The sequence below is a fragment of the Acanthopagrus latus genome, chromosome 13 (assembly GCF_904848185.1).
Source record: "Acanthopagrus latus isolate v.2019 chromosome 13, fAcaLat1.1, whole genome shotgun sequence".
Lineage (NCBI taxonomy): Eukaryota > Metazoa > Chordata > Actinopteri > Spariformes > Sparidae > Acanthopagrus > Acanthopagrus latus.
Genome location: NC_051051.1, coordinates 18,023,188 through 18,043,701, shown reverse-complemented (window position 1 = coordinate 18,043,701; position 20,514 = coordinate 18,023,188). Strand labels below are relative to the sequence as shown.

The 20,514-nt window shown below is 39.6% G+C and overlaps 1 protein-coding gene across 8 annotated transcripts; it reads right to left on the bottom strand.

The window, feature by feature from the left end:
- Positions 1-3,834: 3,834 nt before the first annotated feature.
- LOC119031531 lies at positions 3,835-12,235 on the bottom strand. Of its 8 annotated transcripts, none has more exons than XR_005078630.1 (12): positions 12,120-12,220; positions 10,809-10,854; positions 10,555-10,629; positions 10,268-10,343; positions 8,877-8,899; positions 8,042-8,182; positions 7,441-7,924; positions 7,162-7,259; positions 5,017-6,846; positions 4,638-4,772; positions 4,365-4,492; positions 3,835-4,230 (listed from the first exon to the last, which is right to left on the bottom strand). XR_005078630.1 is itself a non-coding variant. In XM_037120074.1 (8 exons), exons 3-8 carry the CDS (start codon positions 10,661-10,663, stop codon positions 7,498-7,500), a joined length of 609 nt encoding a protein of 202 aa, XP_036975969.1. In that variant the 5' UTR covers positions 10,664-10,710; positions 10,809-10,854; positions 12,120-12,220; the 3' UTR covers positions 6,252-7,497. The 8 variants fall into 8 exon arrangements, 1 of the variants encoding a protein (XP_036975969.1); XR_005078631.1 differs by having other exon boundaries at positions 10,555-10,613; XR_005078634.1 differs by lacking the exons at positions 10,555-10,629; positions 10,809-10,854 and having other exon boundaries at positions 3,839-4,230; positions 5,017-5,075; positions 6,507-6,846; positions 12,120-12,235.
- Between the last annotated feature and the right edge of the window lie 8,279 nt (positions 12,236-20,514).

Here is a 20,514-nt window from a genome sequence, read left to right as displayed (position 1 = left end):
TGCCGTAGTCCAACCCAGAACTCTCAAGGAAACCAAGCTTCAAGATCTCCTGACTCCCAGACAAAGCAGGTTGAACATCTTCATACAGCTGGATCCACACACGTGAGAATGAGTTGGTGTCTAAAGTTCTGACCTCTGTCTGCGTTCTGACTTCTAAATTCTGAGTTCTATCTTATGAACTTAAGTGAACTGAGATTAGGGCTCATTAATATTAAAAATTACTTCCGTAATATTTAATGTATAAAAACCCGACCCTTTAACTTCACCATCTGCTGACAGTCACATAACTTCATTACTTTCCTAATTGCAGTCTTTACATTTTCTGTTGTCTGTTGTTGTTCGTCTAAAATTGTCATTCCATTTATTTTACCCCAAATTATTTAATCAATAAACATATATAATTGTTTCTCTTTGTCTGGAATTTATTTTGAGGTGGAAAACTGATGGATATGTGCAAAGAATTCACTGCTTCAGAATACTGAGACTGAATAAATTAATTTGAAATTGAACAAACTGTTCAAGTCAAACTTGTACAATTAGGTGTTTGGAATAATTTCCTCCGGATTATTCCAAGAACTAAACAACAAAGCTGGTGCCCCTTTAACGAGTGTATAATTAATTACCAGTGATTAATTACCCTTAATATCAAGCAGTAGTGTCTCCTACACTACACTACACTGAGCAGTGTTAATCAAGTTTTACACTATGAGATAACAACCATAACACCCATAGTGTTATTTACATTTGACTCTTAAGAGTTTAAGTGTTAATCAGAATTTACTCTTATCAATTCACTCGACATCAGTGTCAAAACTATTTAACACTGAGTGTTCATTTAGAAATTACTCCCAACAAAGCGTTGATTTTATATTGACTCCTGCTAGTGTTAAACATAATTTACTCATGTATTTACACCCTATACGTGTTATTCTTACCCAACACCTTCATGATTACTCATTTTTAATGTGTTCTTAAATATAATTACTTTTTATACTTTACCATATCCAGCTAACACTTAAATGAAACTTTAAATATTTACAGGGTGAAAAAACAACAAACTCTATTAAATTAAATTAAAATCCTTAACCCTCCAGGTTTAGTTTACACATGCTCCCCCGGATGAAAATTTTGAATAATTCATATTTAAAAGCATCAATCTGATGCATTTTGAGAGAAAAATCAAGCAGAATTACAAGACAGTATGAATGCATAATAAAGTATCAATCTATACATGGTCACATTATTCTATATAAGAAATGAGACTGACAGCTTCTCTCATGGAATGCACAACAGCACAACTTTGATAGCGCAATCTGCCGCAGAATGAAAAAAGCAAGCCCTTAAAGAGTGTGTTTTGACAAGCTGAATATAGGTTTTGAAGAAGTTGCTGTCTCTCTGCTTGGAAGAAATGTTAAAATGCAACAAACCACCCTTAGAAAGGCACAACTGACAAAGGGAATTTTCAATAGCAGTATACATATGGAAGCTGGATTACTGTAGCCACATAACCAACAACTTTTGGTGACCAATAAATGACTGGCATTTGATTTATTTTGTTTTCTTATGAAATATTCATGTTATGTGTTGGAATTAGATTTGACACAAACAGACAAATTCCTTGGTTATCTTGCACCTTTTCATCCTGCTACCTGATTACCCTCCAGAGGAAACATTTGCAAAAGTCAACATATCAAAATTTGCTCCACTTTGGAAATCCATCCATGTGCAAAACTGCAAACATTGCTTGAACACTCAGTGTCTAATGCTGCATTAGATGGCAATATGGAACTATTAAAAGGGAGGACTCTGTTGGTCTATATGCCATTCGAACATCCAATGGTTTAAAGGACAGCAACTCTTCAGTATCAAACACTCCAAGTCCCTGGAATGGCTTAAACACAATTTTAAATGCATGTTAATATTCATTAGAAGAAATGGTCTCTACACTTGAGCCAGTAAGAATAACTTGCTCATCTTTCACAATGATAGTCCTGATCTTACAAAATACTACCTCAACACATACTATTAAGCCAGGGCGATATTCAGTGCCATGGTGCTTCACCCACCTCACCAACAGAACATTAGTAGATATTGCAGTGTTAAGTTTGGCAGCAATGTCAGGACCTTCTTTCAATCCTCCAAGCTGCACCATATTTCCAGGACCAATAGTTAATCTGCACTGGCTGAAAGATGCCCAATACAAGGCCATGTATTTTTGGTGCTTTTTGGCTAATGTCTTAGTGATACTTTTGAAACTCTTAAGTTGGGTCTTGAAAAAGTTATGCTTTGCCTCGTAACGCATACAACATGTGTGCAGAATTGGTCCAATATTTCTTGTACAGCGAGGATAATGTGTCATGGTGCTTAGGCAAGAGCTTTCTAGCAGGAAACAGGCGCTTAAAAAGCTGATGATGCTCAACAATAATGTGCTTCAGAAAGGTGGTCATAACATCCGTCAGGACTGGAGCAAACACATTATTCAATATTCATCCCTCTCCACTAGATCGGAAAAATATCAATCCCATGTTGCGCAATAAACACCAGGACTGTGTAGCGTTCAGGCTTAAATCATTACTTCCATCAAATAACTTAACTGTAGGGGGCCGATTTCTCCTCTCAGTGTAACCATAGTTAAAAGACTATTCTACCAACCAGTTCTTTAGCAGTTTAGAAGTTCTTCTGCACATACTCCAATACAAGTTTTACCTCAAACTGTGCAACTCCCTCTAAAATGTCATGCATGATATCGACTGAAAAATTATCAGTTGTGTTGAAATATTTCAGAGTTCAACAAATATGAACATTTCACACCATATACATGAGGTTGTTGTGGATTTGTTTGCATAGTATGGCAATGTTCTGCATGCATCTCTTTTGTTCATAATGTCATGCTTTCCTCTTCTTCACAGAACACAGTTTGAAAATCACATTTCTCTATGATACAGAAATGACAACAATTCCGAGCACTGAACGACTCCACAAACCAAAACAGTCCATGTATACTAAGATTATCCCCAGTGACTTGTGCGATGCTGCCATGAACAGGACTTTTGAACATGGGAACTTTGATCCCATCGGTTTCAAGCACTTTCAGGTCACTGACGATTGGCTCAATAATGGTGTCAAACCCATAGGTTTTTATATCTTGGGCATGACAAAGTGCACACAAATGAATATTAACTAAATATGAATTTAACTTTGGTGGAAAATTTCTCAATGTAAAATATATGCCCCCCAATATATTTACACCTTTTTTGGACCCCAAAGGATTAGCTGTCTCAAAGTCATCATAAAATAATTGAATTTGCAATGCATAATTTTCATTTGAAAAAAGAGAATGTGTCTTCATATACAACCCATCATTTAAATCAATATATATACTATCCTTCGGAGTGTGACTTGACATAAACATATCACTGAGGTTTGGATTTCTGAGAATAGACTGCAATGTTTCTAGAATTGGAACACAGGCAAATTTGTCTGTTACAACTACCTGATCGGCTGAATGGCTGCTTCTTCAAAATCTTGTGACTAAGCATTATCTGTAACACCATCACTGTCTACTATATCATCAGTTTCAACATGATCAATTTTGTCTGCATGTTTTGTCTTTAGATGTTTCCTGAAGCCTGAAAAGATCCAAAAACATGACAAAATCCTCCCTGAGCACATTTCAGGTGAAGTGATTTACCAGGACAGAAACCATGAATCAGTCACATATGCCTCACAAGAATGTTGGTACTCACAAAATGAGTCTGGCTTACAAAACAAATCAACCCCATGGTGATGAATGAGACAGGTTAAATCAGAAAATCGCTCACAATACCCTTTTGGGTATTGTGAGCGATTTTCTGATTATACTGTACCATTGCGTTGACAGAAAAACAGCAAAAATTGCCCAACCCGTGTGTCAATGTATGCATTAACTAGTGTGGGAGTCTGGCCCTGACCTCAGAAACACGTGGGCTCTCCAGGACCTTGACTATGTTGTACACAGTTGTTTGTATGAAGGTGTACATGTTGTGGAGCACCGGACTGTAAATGGTACCAAATACAAACTGCGCTTTAAAGAGTTCATGAAAAGCTCCAAGAGAACTGGTCGACTTGCATGGTATGACCTGCTTGTCCAGAACGATGAAGAACTCGTTGATGGCGCTCCTCTTCATCCCAACGGCAAGCAAATAGGGTTGAGTGGTGCTGTTGATGGCATCAACCTGGATGCTTGTTCCGCTAAAAAGGATAAAAGAATGAGTAAAATATGTTTACACCAGAGTCCATTTTATACCTTACAAATGAGGTGAAAACACTAGACTTGCTCAAAAGGAAAATCATTTTTTGACATGCATATAAGCTACAATTCAAACCTTCTTGAACACAACAAGATGCTCCTCAGCTTGAAATGCAGACACTTTGCCTGGTCTTTTCCAGCCTTGGGCTGAAGGAGGAATCAGGTGGAGGAGGAGGATGATGAAGGAAAGATCACTGTCCCATCCTGTACACAGATACAAAAGAGATAAATGTTATATAATGGTATATCTATCAATTAAAAAACAGCATCCTTTAAAGCTACAGTTGAAACAAGAAAATGAAAATTGAAACAGGAAAAAATCAGTCCCAGAGAAAGTAAATCAAATTACCAGAGTCAAGTGTAATCATCCATTTCCTATTCATACGACTTAGCTTCTGTGCAATTGATCAGTTCTCCAAGGTCGCTTTAAGTAGGGAGAGCCTTGTACTGCTGCATGACCTTTTGTTTAAATGTAGTAGGCCACCTGGATATAGAGAGATAATATATTCACCCAACATAGAGAAATTCAAACACCAATAGCTAAAATAGTAAAGAAAAGTTGTATCGGTGGAACTAACTTGTGGACAAATTACATAATATTAATACTGTTACATTCTGAATGCAGAACACAGAGAATGAGATAATAACAAAAGGGTCAATCGGAGGAACATCTCATAAACCCACAAACTGTGTTTTTGGACTAGGAGTAATATAGAGCTGGGGCTCACCTCTCCAAAAACTTGGCAGCTACATTTTCTTCAAATAGCAGGATGAAGTCTTACTCCACCTGCAATAGATAAATGCCAGATACAGTCACTTACAATGGAAGAGCAAAATGACATTAAGATAAACCTCAGAAATGTGTAAGTCTATAAATGTATGTAATCCATGGAGATTTGTGTGTCAATTGTTTGATCTTTGTCAGGCGTGTTCGTTTGTTTGAGATTTAAGAGAAGACAGACTACGACGTTCCAGTAACTATTAATTAAGTATAAGAACTGTATCATTAAGAAAAGGCTTGATATCAAGGACTTCCTCTGTTTCAAAAATTGCAGGCAGCAGAGCCCTAAGCAGAAACGCTGTTAGCTGCAACCAATCGTCTAGAAAAAGCTGCAGAATTTCAGCATGTAATACGTTATATATTGCTGTTACACTGTATGTGTTGAATTGTCATTGGTCAATCATATACATAGGATGAATACTATTACTGGAAAATCAAGTAAAAAAGGTGGGGAGAATCTTTGGCCCTCCCATCGGTGGTGCACAAACTGGTCCCAGTTTCTTGGCACACAAACCATGATTCCTGAAGACGTCACCCTGTTGAAGAAAACAAAATGTCCCTGGCCTCATCTGCCTGTCCTCCATATCCGCCTTTGTTTATGGCACCTTCACTGTTGCATATGCACAAGGGATTTGGGAGGTGATATCGCTGGCCTGGAAGAGGCCTCTTCATGTATGAAAGGGATAAGTGAAAGGTGAATGAGTTCTCTCTCATACCCTGGCTTTGCTCTCCATGTATTAGCCCCTCATAAAAGAGACTAATGCTTCTGACCACCTCATTCGTCAACAGGATGTGCGCAACTCTTTTAATAATGTGAGATAATAGGAAAAGATGGAAAAAGACAATCTATATGTATTGTGCAATATTATAGCACATAAGTGTTGTAGACGTCATAATGTAATGAGCAATGAATGATGTGCGTGTAGGTTCATAAGCAGCGTGTTTGTTAAGTGGAGTCACGGGCAGTCATGGGCAGCGTGAGGACCCTGCTGGTGCATGGTAGTGTTAGTATTTAGTAGGCAGGGGTCATAGGGGTCATAGGGGGACATACTAAGTGGTCAGTAGGGCATAAAGGGGCATAATGAAAATGTATGAATCCTAACACCTTTTTAGGCATGCATGTTTGACTTCCTCAATGCACCAACTGATTCAAAATGGCTCAACATTTGAAACCACTCCTCATTCACACTGCAGCTTTGTAATGCTTCATTTAATTAAGTCATGCTCATTCATTAAATCTCTATGGGTTTTCTACAATACATGTGCAATCTCTGATTTTGATATTGATTGGAGTTAAATGGAAAGTGACTAGTGCCCAGACTGTAGATGGAATAAGATACCGCAACACAAGGAAAGGATGGGGAGAGGGCACCAAATGTGTTGGGTGGTGGAGACAGCTGCACATAATATTATTATACTATCAAAATACTAAATTACAAGGCCTTTGACGTCTTTGAAGTGCAGAAATTCAGTCAAAACATCTGGGGATTTCTCTTCATCCAGGATCACATTGCAACGATATTGAAAAGTCATCTTCAACTTCTGCTTGATGGTGGCCTCATCAGAGGAATGCTTCATGAAGGACATGGCTTCCCTGCACTGCTCTTTGCTCAGCGTCATCTCAGGATTAAATGAAGCCATCTCTTCTAGTTGTTGGCCCTCCATCTGTCAGCTCACGCGATGACCCTCTGCACTCTGATGGAGCACTCTTCCTTTGGATGGTTTTGAGTCTCCATGCTAAGTAACCACTGCCACTTTCACCATCATAGAAATGTTCCTTTAAAATTAGAGCAGAATTATTAGTTATGAAAACAGCTGGTTAAAATGGTGAAGCTGGGTAGTTGTAATACGAGACAACTTTGTTAAAATGCTTTCACTATTTCCATAGTATGAATCATGCATCAGGTCTCTCAAGTGCAACCATTTTAGTCACATGTGATCTAATCTTAAATTATGCAACCCATACATTTAAGTTGGCCACACCAGTGTGATCAAATTTAGTTGTGTTGGTAGTCTTTAATTCTTTCTATGGCTTCTAAAAGTAGTAATTTATTCTCAACAGTCTAATAACAAGAAGACTTAAAAGGCTTACATATCCATTTTTGGAATATGGGTCCATCAGGTAAGGTAAGGGAACAAGGCGACTATGCCTCGAGCACACATCTCTCTCACATGCCGTGGCAGTGACGTCTTGACAGGAACAAATAAATCTATTAATTTCAGCGCTAATATTAAGTTTAAAAGCAATGAGAATCAAAGAATGGCACTTAATAATGTCTATATTTTCCCCACAAGAATGGAAGAAATGCCTTGTCAAATGTCACACTCAAGTTCTGCATGGAAAAAGAAAAAAAAAAGAAATCTCAATTACCCATGAATTTCAGTCATATCTGCTGCGAGGATGTTAACCATCTGTCACCGTGATGAGTCAGTCATACCTTCGGCTGTATTCTTTGACAATGCAGTCTCCACCAGGTTTATTAGTCAGTGCAGACTGAACTAACTGTGAAAGATCGTAGAAGTAGAAGACAAACCAGTGCTCACTAAAAATTAAATAATCTTCAACAACTGACAGTCAATAAACCTAAAAAATAAAATAAAAAATATTAAAAAGTGTGCAATCCCATCAAGGACGCTGTCCCAACAAACTAATTTTACACATCAACTTGCATGTTTGGCATCTTTATTTGCCTTCTGCCGCTTTCTGGAAGGACTGTCATCCTCAGCCAGGATAATGGTATCATTAGAGCTGCAGGCTGAAAGTTCCAACTCTGAATTAGTTGCGACATCAAGTAGTGGACTAGCAGATGAAGCTGTCCGTTGTGAACAGCTGGACGATGTTGTTCCCTGGGAACCTGGGTGTAGTTTGGGAGAGATAAGAGTTTTTCATAACCTAAACGTGTAATTAAGCCTTAGTCTACATTCCAAGGACTATGATGAAAGAAACAGGACATAAGAGAAAATAAATTTACCACCATCAAATCTGATAGTGAATACAGCAACGTTGGGTTGCTGTGCTACTTCTTCAAAGACATCTGCATCCACCTCAATTCCTGTCTCATCATAAACTCTGACCCCTTCACTGACAGGTGGGATGGAGAACTTCAGGAAAGCTTATGAAAAAGCACAAACAGGGAGATATTCTATATGAAATCTTCAAGGTTAACAAAAGTTATACCACAGAAATGCCCTCAGTGACATCTTTTGACAAAGCTACTAGTATGGGTACGCTGATCTACCAACTTTGATTTATCAATTTTAAAATACAGTGGTCCCTAGATACCACTTCAGCTCAGTGAGAAACAAAACTCTTTGCTGTGACCTCCGGAAATGTTCAAAAGGTAGCTTTTCATAAAGTGAGAGATGGAGATTATTTAATACATAACACAATGACATGCACCTCCAAATTTCATGAGCTGACACATCCAGTTTCCTTTTGTTTTTACAATGGTGTATGACTGATTACTAACCAGAATTCAAATATTCATCCAGGCTCAGTTCACTCATCTTGACATATTTCTGTTTGTTCTTTATTTTTGTTTTAAACAACATGATGGCATCTGTAAAAACAACAAAACTGAATCTGTGTTATGATCTATAACACAAAGCTACTCTGAAAGTAACAGCAGCTCCTATTGGCATATTACAGTACATGGGAAATAGTATTGATCAATTTGGGCTTTAAAAATCCCAATAAGAATTCAATTTCAGATTTTAAGCCAATGGACTGTGTGGAGTCTCTGAGGTGTGCAACCAGAAAGAAAAGGAAACAAAGACTAATGTTAACGTATTTAAAATGTTATTTACCATCACAGGACCAACAGAAAAATCTGTAAAACAAAGGAGAAAAAAATGATTTCAGTGTAACAGTAAACGGAATAAAGGGACAATAAAGTCAGCTAGTAAATATAAACAAACTTTTTAAAGATTAAGAACTGCCACCTGGCAGTTTTGCCTCCATTCATTTCCTATAGCAGATAAGCCATTCGGTAAATATTAATTTATAGCAGGGCTTTTCCATGGAAGACTTTTTGGTGGCTGTCAAAGACAAATCAGGGCCAATAAAATGTATAAAAACAGCCATTTCAATTTTCGATAATCAATCTGTATCTCTGAAGTGTGATCACAAAATATTACGTCAATATCATACTATAGTAATTATACTCATGTTTTAATGACATATTTTGCTCCTCTGTTATATCATGATTTGGCAAATAAATCAGCAGATCATGTACATGTGCATAGTAGATAACAATAATGACAATTATATTAACTACTAAAACGTACCAGTAATGTCAGAGCTTGTGCACGTGTTTGGGCACATCTTTTATCATTTAACAGAATCCGGTACTGGTTAAATATCGAATTTTGGTGCCCACCCCTATCCTATCCTATCCTATCAGAAACTGTTTGTTCGGGGCGCCGCATAGCTCAGTCGGTAGCGCGTGCGACCCATGAGCCGAGGCTCTGCAGCGGACCCGGGTTCAACTCCCGGCCTGGGTCCCTTTGCTGCGTGTCACTCCCCGTCTCTTTCCCTGTTTCCTGTCCAACTCTTCAAGCTGTACTATCAAATAAAGCCAGAAAAAAGGCCAAAAAAATACTTTAAAAAAAAAAGAAACTGTTTGTTCATAACAACACCTGCTGAATAATTATTTTATTTTAAGGTTACAGAGGCAACACTGTCAAGTTAAACATAACTGTAACACACACATTACAGGGCTGCCAGCGTTTAACACTGACAGCAAGGTAAGGTTACTTTGGAGGAAAATGAACTTCAGTTGAACTAACTTTAGCCAAAACTGCAGTAACATTGACCACAATATACGCGGTAACTAACATGCATATTTAGGTTTAACATTATAATCTATATAAAATTGCCCCCGCAAGCAAATTTAAATAAGCCGCGAATAAACATTAGCCAGTTTAGCCAACTCCCCACACATGAAGTCTTTGCTATTTTACAACAAAATCATCCACATCGACAATGTTAACTTCTCCCCATTAATTACATTGCTTTGATGTTACCTGCGCATTTAAGCTAGCTGTCAACTCGGTCATATTAGCCTTATAGAATTTGGTATTCTAAGACACAAAACCAGCTGGAGTGCATAGTGAACAACAATATAACGTTATTCTAACATGCTGCTTCAGTTGAAATGCCAAATAATTGGTTTGATAGGTGAAAAGGAGAAACTTACGTAGCACACATCGCAAGACCCATCAGTCTTGTGGTCACACTCAACTTGGCCCTGAACAGACACTCCACAGCAAAACCTGTACAGGGAAAAAACTAAATAGCAAAGTCAGTCTCCAAAACACATGTACCATATGTACATGTGCAACCAGTGTAACAGGTTTGATTTGACAATTCCACTTACAAAGTAAAAGCCTATAATTGTTAGATTAACACATTTCAGCTTTCAGTGCACATGCGACAGATTTTTTGCAATCAACATGGATGGAAAACAGAAATTCTCACACTTACTCCTGCCAGCACTTGATGTCTCTTGATGCCTCTGTGTCAGTTTATCACTCTGTCTGCCTCTGCACAAAGACATCTCTGTGTGTAATGACATTATGACAGGAGGACACATTCAAAATCTTTCCACAGCTTTGCTCTCGTGTGGCTCTTCGAGATTTGCTGTAAACAATGATGCACCTTCGAATCACAGATTTTTTGCAACCAAAACGGATGGAAAAACTGTTAAACTATATTCTAACAGAAACTCTCACACTTACTCCTGCCAGCACTTGATGTCTCTTGATGTCGATGTCAATGGGCATTCTGTGCAGAGGCAGACAGGGTGATAAACTGACACAAAGACATCTCTGTGTGTAATGACATTACAACAGTATTAAACTCCAATGTTGTGACCACAGATACACTAATCGTACAGACATTTGGAGCAGGGAGACTGATTTGAGAAAAGTTTAGTGCTATGGATGCTTCCCGTTGCATTTCAATGTGATTACAACAGCAAGCACCAGGTAGATGTCAACAATGAAGCCAGCAATGCTGATCGTGGATTCAGGATCATTGTTCACCATCGGAGGGAAAACAGTCCTGCAACTTCACACGAGTACTGCTCATCATTTGACAGGGCTATGCAAAGAAACACCCAGGCCCCTATCTGTGGCCTTGGGTGAGCTGTGGCTGCACCTGTGGCTCAATCACTTCAACCTTTTTATCATAAAGGGAGCATCAGACCTTGGTCTTACTTCAGACTCTAATTCACTGTTAGCGCACAGGTGGAATTGTGTGGCCCATGACCCAGATTTATTTGCCACTACTACTTTATTTGCCCATACAGGTGCCAAACATTTTATGCAAATCGAACAGGAACACAGTGATGATGATGATGATGATGATGATGATGATGATAATGTTTAATGTTTTATGACATGGCTAACTCCCTGCTACACTGGGATTACAGCCAAAAATAACACAGTAACAAACAACGCAACTACAACTGCCCCAAAACTTAATGAATTATTAACACACAAAACATGTAATAAGGCTGCTCACTAACAAACTGCTTACTGTATATGATCTACTTATCTCACATCAGCCACTGAACGTAATACGTTCTGTATATACACAGGAACTATACAATTGTACTGTGAGGTCACTGACGTTACTGTGTGACGTCATTAAGCCTCCTTTCTGCTCGCGCGAGACTCAGTCCACAGCTAACGTGCATGACGTGCCCTGATTAGCTACCAAAGCTAGCGCTACTTAGCAGTTTCATTTTCTCATGTTGATAACCTTGTTGACATCAAAGCATGCCACTGACTGACATCACCCAGTGCGCTATCTGGTTTCCTCTCGCCCGCTGTAGGGGCTGATGGCTTCCAGTGGGGTGACAGCTGAATGTGAGCCCCAACGCTGCTGGAGTCCTGGATACACAGCCGCTAGCTCGGCGGTAGCTTAGCTTGTTTGTTAGCTTTGCCGAAAACGCACACTACACTTTGACAATCTGAACGCAGTGCATTTAATTTAAAACAGCAATGATTACAATAAAGTGATTATAACTTCAATATGACTCTTACCACAGCGTATTTACAACAGGAACGTTCCTATTATCAGGTGGAGAGACGGCCTACCGGGGGAAACTGAAGAACTGCTCCGCACACCCTTGCGTCACTCTCTGTTGTTCTTCTCCCGCCCACCAGCCAATCAGTAACCGAGGAACTTGACGTTGCCTCATGACTGACGAATAAGAGGTCGAATACAACAAACAGCAGTGTAGGATGTACAATAAGCAGGCTAGGTGTCAAACACACATGAATAGTTGCAGACAAACACTATTTAACACAGTATACGACTATAACAATAACCAAGATATGATCAAGCAAACGTTTTTAAAAAGATATAACTAAACTGTTACGTTGATAATGTGGAAACTTCTTTCGGAAAAATGGAAGGGGAGTTTGACTTTAAGATCAAGATTCAAGATTCAAAGATTTGTTTGTCACACGCATTGTACCACAAATTTTATATATAATAATGGCAAAGATAATGACATAACAGACTTAATTTTTAAAAAAAATACATTTCAGTAAGCAATTTGTTAGTGAGTAGCCTTATTACATGTTTTGTGTGTTAATGATTCATTAAGCTTTTGGGCAGTTGTAGTTGCGTTGTTTGTTACTGTGTTATTTTTGGCTGCAATCCCAGTGTAGCAGGGAGTTAGCCGTGTCGTAAAACATTCAACACCATCATCATCATCATCATCATCATCATTGTGTTTCTGTTCGATTTGCATAAAACATTTGGCACCTGTATGGACAGTGTAGTGGCAAATAAATCTGGGTCATGATGAATACACCACGCAATTCCACCTGTGCGCTAACAATGAATTTGACTCGGATGTAAGACCAAGGTTTGATGCTCCCTTTATAATACCAAGGTTGAAGTGAGTGAGCAACAGGTGCAGCCACAGCTCACCCAAGGCCACAGATAGGGGCCTGGGTATTTCTTTGCATAGCCCTATGGAATGATGATCAGTACTCGCGTGAAGTTGCAGGACTGTTTTCCCTCCGATGGTGAACAATGATCCTGAATCCGCGATCATTGTTGACATCTACCTGGTGCTTGCTGTTGTAATGGCAATGAAATGCAAGGGGAAGCATCCGTAGAAATAAACTTTTCTTGTCTTGTCTTCTTGTCTATACGATTAGTGTATCTGTGGTCACAACATTGGAGTCTAATGCTGTCATAATGTCATTACACACAGAGATGTCTTTGTGTCAGTTTATCACTCTGTCTGCCTCTGCACAGAATGCCCATTGACATCGACATCAAGAGACATCAAGTGCTGGCAGGAGTAAGTGTGAGAATTTCTGTTAGAATATAGTTTAACAGTTTTTCCATCCGTGTTGGTTGCAAAAAATCTGTGTCACATGTGCACTGAAAGCTGAAATGTGTTAATCTAACAATTACAGGCTTTTACTTTAAAAGTGGAATTGTCAAATCAAACCTGTTACAGTACAGTGGTTACACATGTACGTATGGTACATGTGTTTTGGAGACTGACTTTGCTTTTTAGTTTTTTCCCTGTACAGGTTTTGCTGTGGAGTGTCTGTTCAGGGCCAAGTTGAGTGTGACCACAAGACTGATGGGTCTTGTGATGTGTGCTACATTTGTTTCTATGTGATGAACAAACATTTTACACTCAGACCTTTCCTAGCTTTTGTTACAGATGGCGTCAATTGATCATGAAAATTCCATTTGGAAATGTGTAATTTGTTCTTAAACACTGCCGGTAGCTGTTTGTTTGTTCATCACCACAGGGTGGCTGTGGGTAACTCTGGCGTCACTACTTTGGTGTGAGCACCCTCCTTGGGCCACGACAGTTCAGTTCATCCTTCAGTCCGTGAGGAGGAACCCAACAGAGACATGGAAAAATGATGCATTCGACTGTTGGTGGAAATAAAAACTGAGAGTATTTTATAAGATTTTTCATGGCATGTGTGATCCTTGCTCACTTCAGAATCATACAAAAGAACATTATACAAAAGAAGATGACAGTGCAGATTTAATTGGAATGAAATATAGTCTAATCAATATTTTCTGTTATTTGAGTTACTTTTAAAATGAAATGGTATGTTTAAACCCACATACATTTAGGTGCTCAGTAAACTTTGAAGCTCAGTGGACACTCCGTAATGCAGCAAGCCACAAACTGTGTTTATTGCCATAATTGGGCCTTTTCTTAGAGGGCAGTGATCAACAATTGCCCCTTGATTATCATTTTACTGCATCACTGTATTGCAACATTCAAGTAAAGTCTGATCACTCTGACAAATCTTTATTGGTATTATTGTTTATATAATATATATATATATACATATACATATACACATATATATATACATATACATACATACCGGACCATGGGTGAAAGCTAACAAAATTTTGCGCAAAGGTCCAGTCTCATGCCAGATTACCTCAGCGGTAAACCCAAGCCAATAGTCCTGATGGTGGCATTACAGTAAGCATCTAAAGTTTGAAACATTGAAAATTCATAACAAATCAACCTGCTAGAACTTCACAATTTCATCAAACTGTAGCCCCAATACTAAAAAAAACTTTTGTACATTTAAACCTATTAAAAATTATGAAGTCCATCACTCTGTTGCCTACAGTGCATGAAAATGCTTGACTAATATATATATATATATATATATATATATATATATATATATATATATATATATATATATATATATATATATATATATATATATATATATATATATATATATATATATATATATTAATTTTTTGCGCATAACAGTGACTTCACAAATTGAGTAAGCTATTCACTGTTGTGCAGGCAGATTTGAAATCACTGTAAAAAATTCAGTTATCAAGACAAAAATCTGAAAATACACATATTGCAGCATGGAGATGTTGGTAATTTGTTTTTAACAATGATTGATTTGCTCCATAAGTGATGTGTAAAAAAGGTGCATGCATTCATTGCAATTATTCACATGAGAGCAGAATTCAAATGTTCTCAAAAATTCAGTTTTTTAGGTAAAATTCTGATATTTGTCAAACATCATCTACCATGACCCTAAAAATGTTCAATTTTTTCATGAACATTGAAGATTTATTTATCAATTTGCAGGTATATGTTTACAGTGCTGTTCACAGTCAAGCATTTTCATGCACTGTAGGCAACAGAGTGATGGACTTCATAATTTTTAATAGGTTTAAATGTACAAAAGTTTTTTTTAGTATTGGGGCTACAGTTTGATGAAATTGCGAAGTTCTAGCAGGTTGATTTGTTATGAATTTTCAATGTTTCAAACTTTAGATGCTTACTGTAATGCCACCATCAGGACTATTGGCTTGGGTTTACCGCTGAGGTAATCTGGCATGAGACTGGACCTTTGCGCAAAATTTTGTTAGCTTTCACCCATGGTCCGGTCCAAGCGCTTTGTTTTTATTTAATTTAGAGGCTTGCTATGATGCCACCATCAGGACAATTGTCTTGCGTTTCATGTTGAAGACATCTGACATTTTGATCAGTCATCATCATCACCCTTACTGGGTCTCGAACCAACAACCTCTGACATCAAGAACCAGCTCCTAACTCACTGAGCTAATTAGCTGGAAGCCAGACCTGCTCTGACGACTCAGGGAGTCACTGTCCAGGCAGCTGTTGTCAAGGTAGATTTAAAAAATGGTCAAAATGTCAGAAATTCTGTTACCTGAACAAAAAATAAGTGTTTTGCTTCATAAGAGAAAATCTGATGTTTAAAAATGCCACTCTTACATTGACTGCCGCTGTTCCCCTGAGAGCAGAATTCAAAATGTTCTCAAAAATTCACTTTTTGAGGTAAAATTCTGATATTTGCCAAACTTCATCAACCATGACTCCAAAATATTCTCATTTTTTTAGAGGAAGATTGAAAATGTATTTAGCAAGAATTTTATAGTATATGTTTATAGAGCTGTTTACAGTCAAACATGATGATTTTTGTAGTTTATTGGTCTATGGTTGGGAGAAATGACTTTCAAATACTCTGGTGTCTCTGTCCGTATTAACAACATCACTGTTATTGATTTGTTATTAGGGCCCGAGCACCATCAGTGTAAAGATCCTATTGTTTCCGCAAGTTCAAAATGTTCGTCTCCGAAAAGAAGCGCATGTTTGGCGGCCTAAACATTCCCCAAAACTCACCAAGCTCTGCACACATGTCACATCTGGTAAATGTTGTGTCTGGAAAAATGTTATGATTTAACATGATTGGGTGTGGATGTGGCCAGGGGACTCCATAGTGCCCCATAGTGCTGGGTCATGTGACCAAAAACCTTATTTGATTCTCATAGGTCTCAACGATACAGCCAGGATTTAATTTTGAGGAATTTTTTGTCCCAACAGGAAGTCGGCCTTCTTGAATGGCATGTGCCAATTTTCATTTTGCCGACACTGTTTAGAGGACTGTAGGATGTTTACAGACTCACCAAATTTGACACGTAGGTTCAAACTCATGAGCACAGCAGCTCAGCAGCGCCCCCTGATGTCTTTTCCTATTTTATAAGCACAAACAAACTCTTTACACATTCTACACATCATACATTGCAACATGACATATAATTGATGGGTGATCTCTTGCACCACATAGTGGACACTGGCAGTGTTATTTCACCCACACGCACGATTTCGTCCTCTGACAGCACCACAGCCTGACACACATGGCCGGGGAGGTCCCAATCATTGCTGCTATCTTTCATAACCCCCACATCGACTGAACCACAGTCGTCTCCAATTCCAGTTGGAGCACCTTCTGTTACTCCCACTATCTCCTCTCTGCCGCTTCAGCAGTCAAGTTATCAGATTCCATCCCTCGTAAACCTCCAGATTTGTCTCTAGTGCCTCCTGCGTACCATGACCTAGCCACAGTGTTCTGTAAAGAACAAGCCCTGTCTCTGCCACTTCACCCTATGACTGCTATCGATCTGCTGGTCCTCCCCTCCCATCCAGTTGCCTTTACAACCTGTCACACCCTGAGAGAGAGTTGATGGAGGAATACATCAACAACTCCCTGGCCTCTGACTTCAGGTCTTCCTTGTCTGAAGGGGAGGCTTAAGCTGGACCCCATCAAGATTCCAGGCAGTGGCCCACACCATCCATCTGTAAGATGCTGCAATGATTCCTGGGATTTGTTCCAAAGATTTATATGTGACTATAGCCAAGTCGCTACCCCCCTTACCCAAATGATTTCCATCACTTCACCTTTCACCTGGTCTCGTGGAGCTGATAAGAGGCTCAAGAGACTATTCACTCATGCACCCGTCCGTCAGCATCCCGAGCCAGCTCAGTTCGTGGTGGAAGTGGTCGCCTCAGATTGCGGAGTGGGGGAGTCCTCTCCCAGCACAACGCTACAACCCACAAGCTTCATCCACGCGCCTTTTTTTCATGTGCTTCTGGTGGTTTTGGCTCTCCAAGAGTTGCAATAATACCCATCTGCAGCCACTGCTATCCCCGAAGCCACTACAAACCACGCCCCTAGAAAACCATGCCTACATGTTTCTACAGTGGCCCGGGAGGACGATGAAACTCACAGCAGCAAATGCAGGCAATATGAAACCACCATAGAACACCAAAGAAGAAGAAGAAGAAGGAGGCAATTCGAGACATTAGCCGTTTTTAGACACAGCACCAAGCCACCAAAAGGACGGGCAAATCGGTGGGTTGGTGCTGTGTCTAAAAACGGCTAATGTCTCGTCTGTTCAGGCAAGACTAGATTTTCTCAGCCTGTTCTTTTGTCACCCATTCTGATGAGAATTAAAAGAAACATCAAAATAAAAGCCTGTCAACACCATTCACTGATTGCATCCGAGTCCTCCACTATACCCAGGTCTGACAGAGGCAGAACGGCTGACAGAGATCCTGTGCGTCCAGGAATCACATCTTGTCCGACAGGAGGTGTGTCAGGTCGGGGTAAAAAGGGAAAAACTATGGAAAGGGAGGTGGACCCAAATGCAGTTAATGGAGGCAAGTTAAGGAGAACAAAAGGTGAGCTTTATTTAAAGCTGTTACAAAAAAAAATCATAAAGCAGACAAAAAGGTCAAAGGGCAAAGTAGCAAACAAAACATCAAGACAAAGTAGCAAAATAAAACATTTCAACAAAGTGCAAAAGAAAAAAGCAAAGTACAAATCAAACATACCAAACCAGGACAGAAGCATGAACAGGATCATGAACAGGATCAGGAGCAGGGATCAGGAGCATGGGACAAGAGAATTACTAGGACAGAAACCAGAAGACAGAATACACAAGACAGAATCCAATGACCAGACAAAGAGTGAGGGGAAACACAGAGACTAAATACACAGACACTAATGACATGACGAGGCACAGGTGAGGAGAGAGGAGGAAGGAAGCCAGGTGTGATGATGAGGGGGAGGAGCACAGAGGAACACCAGGAGGGAACAAGACAACAGACAGAGGGAGCCAGAGGGGAGAACATAGGAGAAACATAAAGGACACATGAGGGCATGGAAAATCAAACACAAGACACACAAGACATGGAAAAAACACAACACAAGACATAATACAAGGATCTAAATCATAAACAAGAAACCTAAAACCAGACACAAGAACACCACAAACAGGAGACATGACAAGGTGTTAGAGCCATGAAGCACATGAGGCTTATGTTTGCATTTTGTGTACATCTCTGTTTTTTTGAGGGGGGTAATTAAGGTATCGGAGGACGGGAGGACAATTTTCTGACTGCAGCTTAACTGTCATTTAGACATAAGGGCTCCTTTTCTCTTTTCTTTCAATTAGTTTAAGGTGACGACAAGCACGAGTACAGAAACTGAAATGCTGAAATTGAGCCTGAAGACATTGCATCAATAACATCAGGCAGGAAAATGCAAGCCAGACGATCTGTTTCAGTTGTGTTTTCAACAGCATCTTCTACCAGGCTTAAAGTAGAAGCTGAATGGGCAGCTCTGCTAGCACGTGCTGAGTCATTAAAGCAGTTGCAGCAATTTGTGAGAGAAGAGGCTCAGCGTAATGCAAGAATACAGGAGTTCAAGTTGAGAACAGCCATCGCTGCTGCAAATGCAAAACTGGAGGTGCTAACTGTAAACAGGCCACCTCATAACACTTCTGCTGAGCCTAAAGACGGTATGGCTGCCTACTTTAATGCTGCAGGTCAGACTGTGGAGATTCTCATGTGAAGAGTGCATCAGACGTGGCACAGAGAACAAGGCTTTCAATTAACTCACAAGGAAGTAGCAGACTCCATCAGACAAATGCTAACGTCAGTGCCCAGCCCAGCACAGGAGAGAACAGGTCAACCAATATTCAAGATTTGCTGAGCGTCATGCAGCAACAAAATAAAATTACCAAGCTTTTGGTGAAGCAACAAAAGGTGTCCGCTCTCCCACGGATGGATATCCCAGTTTTCAATGGAGATCCCTTGGAGTTTGCTTATTTCATGAAAGCATTTGAGCATGGGATCGAGGATAGGACAGAGAGCAACAACTACCGCCTCTGCCTACATCAAAAAGGCACTGAAATGGCCTGTAATTAGGTCAGTTGATGGAGAAGCACTCACAGAGTTTGCCATGTTCCTCACCAGTTGCTGCAATACAGTTAACAGCATGGAGTACATTGAAGAAATGGATAGCCCTACTAATATGAGGATTGTCATTTTTAAGCTTCCCTTCAAGTAAAGAGAAAGGTGGAGGGGAGTTGCTTGTGACATGCAGGAAAGGACAAAATTGAGAGCCAGGTTCACTGATTTAGTCAGCTGTGTGGACAAGCAGGCAAGAATCGTTTCTCACCCTTTATTTGGCAATTTACAAGAGCCCAGGTCATCAAACCACAGAAACAAGCTAAAAGCAGGAGAAAAAGGTCCTTCAAAATTCAAGGAAATGAAAGAAACTTTTGCAACAGTTGTAACCCCTGTTCCAATGCACACAGAGCTAGGAAATAAGGATAAGGAAAATACTGCTTACAAAACTGGAAAACAGTATCTTTTTTGTGACAAAGCTAGACATAACCTGGATTTTTGCAAGCTCTTCAAACAGAAGCCTCACAAGGAAAAGTTGGATTTCCTTAAATCCAAAGGTTTGCGCTTCGGATGCCTTTCACAGGGTCACTTAAGCAAAGGCTGTCAACAAAGACTCACCTGTCAAACGTGTTCTCAGAAACACCCCACCATCCTGCACTTCAACAAAGCTGAGTAAGCTCCCTCTGCTGGTGAAAGCAGGAATGCTGAGTGACCAGTTTCCAATTCCTCCCCCACAACAGATAGTGAAACATGTGGTTGCACTGGGGCTGGGAAATTGGCCTGTTCACTCTCCATCGTTCCAGTGAAGGTCAGATGTTTGAGGAGCAACAGAACAGTTGAGTCATATGCATTCTTAGATCCAGGCAGTACTGGAACTTTCTGCTCAGAGGAGTTGATAA

Excerpts from the sequence above, each read along its gene's own strand:
- LOC119031531 (XM_037120074.1), bottom strand. The coding sequence starts at position 10,663 with ATGTGTCCTCCTGTCATAATGTCATTACACACAGAGATGTCTTTGTGC. Across the intron at positions 8,900-10,267 it reads GGTCTTGCGATGTGTGCTAC|ATTTTTCTGTTGGTCCTGTG; the intron begins GTAAGTTTCTCC and ends TTTGTTTTACAG. Across the intron at positions 7,925-8,041 it reads CACTATCAGATTTGATGGTG|GTTCCCAGGGAACAACATCG; the intron begins GTAAATTTATTT and ends AACTACACCCAG.